This window comes from Alosa pseudoharengus, unplaced genomic scaffold (genome assembly GCF_046254945.1).
Source record: "Alosa pseudoharengus isolate Yale_2024_CS ecotype anadromous, Long Island Sound unplaced genomic scaffold, YU_APseudo_1.1 YU_APseudo_1.1_scf_7, whole genome shotgun sequence".
Taxonomy (NCBI): Eukaryota; Metazoa; Chordata; class Actinopteri; order Clupeiformes; family Clupeidae; genus Alosa; species Alosa pseudoharengus.
In genome coordinates, this window is record NW_027468859.1 from 15,331,434 (window position 1) to 15,340,374 (window position 8,941).

An 8,941-nucleotide genomic window follows, 5' to 3' on the forward strand; every position below is an offset into this window, starting at 1 on the left:
CACAAATCGCACCCTGGTGACATGACACTGTCGTGAACACATGACACTGTCATGACAAATGAAACCTAATCCTAACCTCTAACCCTAACCCTAATCCTGATATGACAAAAAACGAATGTCACTTAACAACAGAAGCGTTATGTCATAAACGTTCATGACTTGTTTATGACACGTTCATGACAGTTTCATGTCACTCTTATGTCGACGCTGTCAAGTAAAGTGTAACCAAATAAAACTCCCCAATATGTCTATTTACATTTATTTGTTACCGTTTCGTTGTGGTAAAGTACATACTGTATGGACAAAGATAGCAGAACATAATGAAGTGAACTGAGAGTGGTAAGTAAGAGAGTGGTGCAGTATTAAAGAGTGGCTGTTTAATCTGTCTCTAATGAACTACTGGCATAAGGTGGCAGGTGAAATCTAGATAATGTGTGTGTGTGTGCGTGTGTGTGTGTGTGTGTGTGTTTGTGTCTGTGTGTGTGTGTCTCTGTGCCTGCAGGTGGGGCGGAATCAGTTTGCTGGGGTGAAAGGCCATGAGCCACTAACACACACAAATCTGTGCTAAAAATAATCTTTTAATGTAACAACACATGACCATCACTAATATTCTCTCTCTCTCTCTCTCTCTCTCTCTCTCTGTCTCACACAAACACACACACACAGACACACACACATTTAATGAGGAGCAGCTACTTAGCTAGAGGCAGACTCACTCTTCTCAGCTCAGAACAGCCCAGCATCTCAATTCCTCAAATCTTAGCACTGCGTGAGTAAAGCACACACACGCACGCGAACATACACTCACAGACACACACACTACTATGCAGCACACAGATACACACATAGAACTGTAAACTCTCTTTAACACATAGTACTCAGTGCATACTGGAAGAACCAGCACGTGCAGCATAAATACACATTTAGCATTATATGAGCGCTAACTTTGTTATGGGTGTTTTTGTGTATTTGGTCCAGTTGCATTTTGGCTTATTATACTGCCAAACATTGTGAACCTTTGTGTACACATTTGTGGTGTGTGTGTGTGTGTGTGTGTGTGTGTCCAGCTGCCTCTCTGCTTGTCATGTCCCACTCTGAAGCTTCGGGAGATTTTGACCTACGCACCAAGCTGAAGGTGTCCAGGACAGACATTGCCATGGTGATAGACGACCCTTTCCCTCTGCTATATGGCTTAGCAGACCACAACATCATCCCTGAATCTCTTCTGAAGGTAACCAATCAGAAGATCTCATTCAAGTTAACAGACAGCCTTCATTAAAGAACCAATAACTTCATCCTATCTTGAAGTTGAATCTAACATACTAGAAAATACAGTACTCTTTTCATGTATGTGTGTATTTGTGTATAATGAGTTTAAGTGACATTATGAGAATGGGGAGTTGCATGAAGTTGCTGTTTGCTGCTGTTTGTTTTTCGTACACACACACACACACACACACACACACACACACACACACACACACACACACACAAACACACACACACACACACACACACACACACACACACACACACACATACAGTACACACACCCACACATGCTCATGCATAACTGTTTTCACAGGAGACCGTGGAGAGAGGAGAGAGGGAAGGGGTTCATAAGGCCGTGTACTCGCTCCTTTCCTGGGTTCTCCAGCAGGGCGGTGACACCATCCAGGCATTCTGGAAGAATCTCTCCAAGGAGTACAACCAGCAGAGCTACCCCAAACTACAGGCCTTACTCAGCAGAATTTTCAGAGGTGTGTGTGTGTGTGTGTGTGTGTGTGTGTGTGTGTGTGTGTGTGAGTGTGTGTGTGTGTGTGTGTGTGTGTGTGTGTGTGTGTGTGTGTGTGAGGGGGGGGGAGGTATAAATAATATATAAATAAAAATAATGTTTATTTTTACATTATATCTACACATTTATAATTTGAATTTATAAAACAGAAAAACACCCCAGCAATAACGCGCTCAACACTTTAATCTACATTGAACTGGGTGCTGAGGATTGCAGTGCATGGGTAATGAGGGTATTGGGGTATTGAGGTAGTAAAATGCCAAACTTTTGTTACTGAGGGAGGCGTTTTGGATACTTTCCCTCGGTGCTGTCATTCCTTCCATGGAGTGAATGAGGAAATGATCCTGACTTGCTTCTTATAACAAGTGTTGTCTTATTGTGGGTTGTTGTATATAATTGTTGTTTTTTTGTGATGTACACAATAGTTGTTGTTGGGGACAGTGCCGGTTCAGACCTCCATGGGGCCCTAAGCAAAATCCTGCTAAGGGGCCCTCCTACCTGAACTCTGAGCGCGAAATTGTAACCATTTTTTACAGTATCGTCTGACACCTCAGTGCTCCCAATACAATCATCCCACCCGATTTTTGATGTCTATGGAAGTTACCAAATATAGTGTTTTTCCCTATAAAGGACTAGGAGAAAGAAACATAATTGTGTGCGAATCACCTTCACACAGCAATAAATGCCCAGTTTCAGTGTCTGGGCTGTTTGCTTTTGATGCTTGCTGTAGGCCTACATATCCCCTTGCAAAAAATAACTGCAGTTTTTTCAATACAGTTCAGTTATACCAGTAGGCTACAGTGCAGTATAGTATTTCAATGTCCAAAATACTGCATTTCTGTAGTAAAGTACAGTACTATGCAGTACAATGCAATTTTGTGTGTCTAAAATACTGCATTCCCTGCATAAGAACTGCAAATATTTTCTCCAAAACTGCGGTTTTCATACTGAGAAATCTGCAGTTTGACACTTGAAGTAATGCAGTTCTAGTAGCCTAGCCTTCTGGCTGACTGTTCTTCACCTGTGTGTCTGTAGTAGGCTACTTGCCAAAGACATAGGCTATGAACTGGCTCCCCTGATTCTCTTATTATTTCAATATTTTTTTCAAACGTAGACTATTTTAAACAATCTTTTTAATACTTCATATAGGCCTAATTTACGATGTGCATCTATTGTCCATGCAGCACAGCGAATCAAAGTTAATACATTTAGCCTACTTTCCATTTTGCATACGTTCAGTTGTAGGCTATAAAGCTTGACTGAAACATTGTAAAACAATTAGTTATTTTAAAAATGTATGGGAAGAGTGAAATCAACTATTAGTTTCGACGGGTCCTCGCATGTTTCTGCTGAAAAACTGCTAGTTTCATCCCGAGCTGCACGTTATGAACGCATTTAAAGATGCGGTCTTTTTTTTTTTTTAATGTAGCCAGTCGCCCGCATTCAAACAAACGGAATATGCGATTATATTTCACAACTTTGCAAAGTACTGTGACTGGGAAAGGCTGGCAAACAAGCCGCAGACAGATCAGGGGATTCACTTCCCTGTTAGGTAGGCCTATGCTAGACCAGCAACACGCGCTGGAGAGACGCATGTTGACATCAAATCATGGAACGAACGCAAGTTTACCCGACTGCTGTTCCCGCTTTCATTATCGTGGCGTTTCTTCCGTTTTTCATGCCCTGAATGGTAATTCGGTTTCATGCTAGTCTTCTTAATGTATGAGGCACTGTCGCTATAACTGTATAGGGCCTACTAACTTGTCTGTTAACTCAAGAGGAGACGGGGGAGGGGGCCTTCATTAACTTGCGGGGCCCTATACGCAACTTGCGTAGTGTGCGTATAGGGAGAACCGGCCCTGGTTGGGGACTGTCTGTAGGGTCAAAGGGGAACAGGTAATATTACTGTAAGCACGGCTATTTGTGTCAAAGGTGAATTCGCCAGAGCACACTGAAGAATGGCGGCTGGCCGGAAACATCCATGGGGCGATCTAAAAAAGTTTAAAAAGTACTGATGAGTGCTGTCATGGATTCAAACATTTTATATAATTTGAATGTATCAGTTTATACATTTCAGTATGTGTTTGTGTGTGTGTGTGTGTGTGTGTGCGTGCGTGTGTGTGTGTGTGCGTGTGTGTGTGTGTGCATGTGTGTGTGTGTGCATGTGTGTGTGTGCATGTGTGTGTCTGTGTGTGTGTGTGTGTGTGTGTCAGACCGGAGTTTTTGGGGTTCCAGACAGAGGCACTCTCTCGTGGCCACAGCTGCAGCTCAGGGCAGAGCCAGGAAGAGAAGTGGAAATGGACAACAGCTGATTTCCCGCAACAAGAAAAGAGAAGCCCCACCCAGTGCAGGTAGATACCAGGGGTCAAGGGTCCCACTTAATGATGTTCTTCAGAGAAAGAGAAAGAGAGAGTTAGAGAGAGAGAGAGTGCATATGTGTGTATGTTTGTATTTGTGTGTATTTCTGTGTGTGTGTGCCTGTTTGCAGACATACACCTGTGTATTTTTCTGTGTGTGTATGTGTAGGTGAGTATGCTCCAAAGCACAGGGCACTAGCTATGACGCTGACTGACCACTTGCTAATTGACCACAGGTCGCCTGGTGTGTTGCATTTATGAAAAAAAGTTTCTCTGTCCGCATCGCAAAGACTGTCCACCATCAACTAGGGCATAGGCAGCATTCTTCTGCTATCGCAATATGCTGATAAACAAAACACAAACCAAGCAGGGCTATGTTACCATTTTCACACTAGTCTTGCTCACCCAGGCCTAATCTACTTTCAATCAAAAATATGTTTTACAGTATGTTGCAAATGGCACTGGTATTGTTAGCCTTGGGACTTAGTTGTGGAAGAGAGTGAGGCTGAGGAGGAGAGTGAGGCTGAGGAGAAACTGTTATTAGATCCAGTCATCCAGAAGCAAGACGATAACTACCCGGATTGTATCCCCTTACGAGAATATCTGATGTTTACACTGTTTTTCTAAGCTCCTGTGCCTCTAAGAATAGGCAGAGGAACCAGTCAATCAGTGTAGCCCTTTAGTAACCCCAACAGCTCCGCAACGCCGATTCAGCAGAGGTCTGTCAGTGTTGGTGGTGTGGTGCGCACACTGCACAGATTGGAGCTACAGACACTCATCGATCGGCCAGACTTGATCAGACATTCAACTGTCGGCTAGGTCTGAGATGTACTTAAATTGTGTGCGTCTGTTTCTCAGTGTCAGCGTTGCAGAATGGTTGTGATGGTTCAGAGCAGCAGGAGGAGCCCTGTACTGCAGTGAAGCCGGAGGTTGCAGTAACACACGGTGGCCAGCAGGGGGAGCTACTCAGCAGCAGCACAATCACACGAACTGGAGATGTGAGTTTACATAGGGAGGTGGTACAGTTCACTGAGTGTGTCCGTATGTGTGTTTGTGCATGTGGGTTTGCATGTGTGTGTGTGAATGTTTGTGCAATGTTCAGCATAATAGCCCTACACGTAGCGTTGCATGTGTGTGTATCTGTTAAGTGTGTGTATCTGTTGAGTGTGTGTATCTGTTGAGTGTGTGTGTGTTTGTATGTGCGTCATAGCATAACACGTGTGTTAGTCGATTTGTGTCAGTGATGTGTGTATCATGAGATTTATAATGAGCATGTGTGTGCGTGTGTGTGCGTGTGTGTAGGTTAATGATGATGAGTGCACAGTATGTAAAGATGGCGGGGAGCTCATCTGTTGTGATGGTTGTCCTCGAGCATTCCACCTGGGCTGTCTAGATCCCCCGCTCACCTCTATACCCAGGTACATGTGACCTTTAATCTTTCATTCTCTCACTGAGCACTTGTGTGCCTGTGTATGAGTGTATGTACATATATGTAAGTGTCAGAGTGTATGAAAGTCCTAATCGTGTGTCTATACTCCACTGTGTTTGCTTGCATATCTGTGACTGTGCGTGTGTGTGTGTGTGTGTGTGTGTTATGTGTCTTCTTGTGTGTTAATTCTTCCCAAGTGGCAGCTGGCGATGTGGACAGTGCCAGAGCACTCAGGTGGCGCCTCAGACAACCTCTGCACCTGTGCAGGTAAGGATGCTTCACCCATTTACTGTGCATTAACTAAGGATGCATAAGGATATAGTTATGCTTTGTTGCACTTTGTGCATTTGAAAGGTGCAACATCAGTATCATTATTATTTATTATTATTATTATTATTATTATTATTAATAATATTAATTTAATAATAATAATAAATCAAACATATTCCCAACCTTAGCAATCTCAGTGGGTGGAGCCTTGCAGCAGTTCCACAGTGGACTTCTCCTTTTTTACGTCACTTTCTGCTGTCATGGCAACCAGCTGTAGTTCCCACAGCAACACCTCCCAGCATCCTCCTCAGGTGTGTTTGCAGGAAGATGTAGCGTAGGAATGTTTCTTTTATTTTATGTGAATTGTGCCCACTGCAAAATTTGTCACAGAACAAAAAAATTGTCTCATATAATTTGTGTGTGTGCTATATGTACAGTATGTGAATGTTTTTCGTGTGTGAGCACATCTGTGTGTGCTCATATATATGTACAGTATGTATGTGTGTGCTCATATGTATGTACAGTATGTATGTGTGTGTGTGTGTGTGTGTGTGGTGGTGGAGTTCATACTGTATTGCTGCATATGTATGGATCGGTGTGTGCTCTCATATGTCTATGTGTTTGTGTGTGTGTGTGTGTGTGTGCGTGTGTACGTGCAGGGTCTTGGTGAGGGGAGTGTGAGGGTGCTCTGTGGCATTTGCCACCTTAGCAGTGGTGACATCATCACCTGTGTCCAGTGTCACCAGGGATACCATGGCCAGTGCCACTTCTCAGGGTAAGACTGTCCTCTGTCTCTGTGTGTGTGTGTGTAGGCATGTCTATGTGTGTGGGTGGGTGACCTTTGTTTGGGTGTAATTGAAGATAGCACAACCTGGCTAGATATGAGAGTGCATTGCCTTGTTAACCAAAGCCAGATAACCTCAACGACCAAGATACCAGTAATTCCCAGAACATAAATTGACCAAAAAGAAGACTTTGGTAAATGGTGTGTCATGGCCCACGTGTGTTTGTGTGATTCAGAGGCAGTAGCACATGCAGATCCTGTTGCAGTTCCTGGAGTAGAAGAGAGGAACAAACACACACTCTACAGGTATACACACACCAATGATGTTGAATTGTTGAATATGTATGTGGGTGTGTGTGTGTGCGTGTGTTTTTTGCTAACTCTTTCTCCCTATGTCTCTAGGTTTGTGATGGAGCAGAGCAAGATGTCTCAGTCATGAGGAAAGAAGAAAATGACTCCATGGCAGGAGAGGTACATATGTGTGTCAAAGTTGTGCTTTGTCTCTTGTAGTTTTGTGTGTGTTTGCTTTATGCAATTCATGCTATTCTATGCATTTATGAAGTTCCTCATTAATGTGTGTGTGTGTGTGTTTGTTACAGCAGGCCTCTGTAGACACCATCCTGCAGTGGGCATTCCATAACTTGTCCCGCCCACTCACTGACTCTCAGGGCTTCTTCCCATAGTCCTAGGAGGCTGACCACACCCCTCATGAGACCACACCCACCACCCTCTAGAACAGTCAATGCGGTTACATGTAAACAATCGAATTTCAGTCTGATTTTAGTCTTTACTCTGATTAAAGAAAGTAATGTAAATTGTGTCTTCATATTGAAATCTAGTTTTAAGAAGTTGGAAAAAAATAACACAGAGTTCTTGATCTTGTGTGACGCTTCAAGCTGATTCGATCCGTCATGTAGCTACTCTGAGTACAGTCGGAGTTTATCATGATCCTGAATAAAGATGTGTCATGATGGAAACTGGATTTTAACTAGTTTTCTTAGCATGTCAACCTAAATATCTAAAATTCTAATAATAATCTAATAATAATCCAATTGGTGCTTTAATCAGATTCTGCTTATGTAACTGCACTGACCATCACACCTGGCGAAGATGCCTAGTTTCCGCATTGTAATTCATCCCTAAGGAACAGAAGGACATCATGTTTTTAATCTTTCCTGTGTCAGATACCCAAATGAGGTGTCAGCTTCCTGTACAACAAGTGGGTACAGGGCCCACAGGGACCCAAGTCTGAGTCAGACCAACTGACATCTTCTGCCCAACTCAGACCAAGCCAGACAAGCTCTAAAGTCTGTTTTTCCAATGCAATTTTCCAATGCACTAGTGAAGAAGCTAATACCACTAAGATCTGAATCAAAACAGCATGATGGTGAGACTAAGAAAATTGATTATTTTTGTTCAGAGAATTGTATTATGTGCTTGTTCCTCTTATGCAAATAAGGAATGTGATCTGATTGGATCCTAGCTTATTATCAGAATTCACTCTTCCGAATTGATAAGCTATCAACATCTTGTATTGTAAACAGAGACCCAGCTGATGACTTGCTTTCCAAAGCTAGATTTTCAGACACAAGTAAAATTCAAAATACTTTTCCTTTCAAAATGATCTCTTCTTTGTTTGTTTTCTGTACTTCCAAAAAGATTGACTTGAATGTATAACTTAGATTTAATTTCACCAGAAGTTATCTCCCTTGGAAACCAAAAGTGAACTGAGTGTCCAGACCATGAAGGTAGGATACAGAACTGGAGAGAGGGATGAGGTACCACCCCCCATTCATTTCAATGGCCCATGCAACGCTAGTTACATCAGCCAAAAAGTTCGAAATTTACCACAATCATCTTTTTCAAAATGGCTTTCCATGGGGCTTGTTTCTAACACCATCTGGAGTTACCCAATTAGGTACCACATTACAGATGGAGACAATGTGGAGTACAATGGTATGACGTTGATAGGGATCAGTGGTTGAGCTGGCAATTCGCCTTATTCACCCGGCGGCCATTACGAGGCTAAAGGGTACACTTGCCATTACACCTCAGTCCAGCAGATGGTGGTAGTAATGCACTCACTGAAAAAACTCACTGAATAACAGGCCAGTGAACCCTTCTTCTTTTTCGGTAAGCTTTTTTCTAGACCAATGAAATCTATGACCAAACTCTTGCTATTGTCTATTTTTTGTTTATTACTTTTTGCCACACTATCAAAGAACTTGTGTAAAGAATGACATCTGTTGAGGGTGGTGAAAGTATCACAGAGTTACTGTATACTGTAGCATGTCATTATGTATTTT

At 42.7% G+C, this 8,941-nt stretch overlaps 1 protein-coding gene across 2 annotated transcripts; it reads left to right on the forward strand.

The window, feature by feature from the left end:
• The first annotated feature begins 1,073 nt into the window (after nt 1–1,073).
• Nucleotides 1,074–8,193, forward strand: aire (autoimmune regulator). 2 transcript variants are annotated; one of them, XM_076272497.1, is made up of 11 exons: nt 1,074–1,231; nt 1,586–1,760; nt 4,009–4,146; nt 5,011–5,150; nt 5,455–5,570; nt 5,779–5,848; nt 6,040–6,162; nt 6,511–6,626; nt 6,872–6,941; nt 7,038–7,106; nt 7,235–8,193. In XM_076272497.1, exons 1-11 carry the CDS (start codon nt 1,085–1,087, stop codon nt 7,316–7,318), a joined length of 1,248 nt encoding a protein of 415 aa, XP_076128612.1. In that variant the 5' UTR covers nt 1,074–1,084; the 3' UTR covers nt 7,319–8,193. The 2 variants fall into 2 exon arrangements, with proteins under 2 accessions (XP_076128612.1, XP_076128613.1); XM_076272498.1 differs by having other exon boundaries at nt 5,785–5,848.
• The last annotated feature ends 748 nt before the right edge of the window (nt 8,194–8,941 follow it).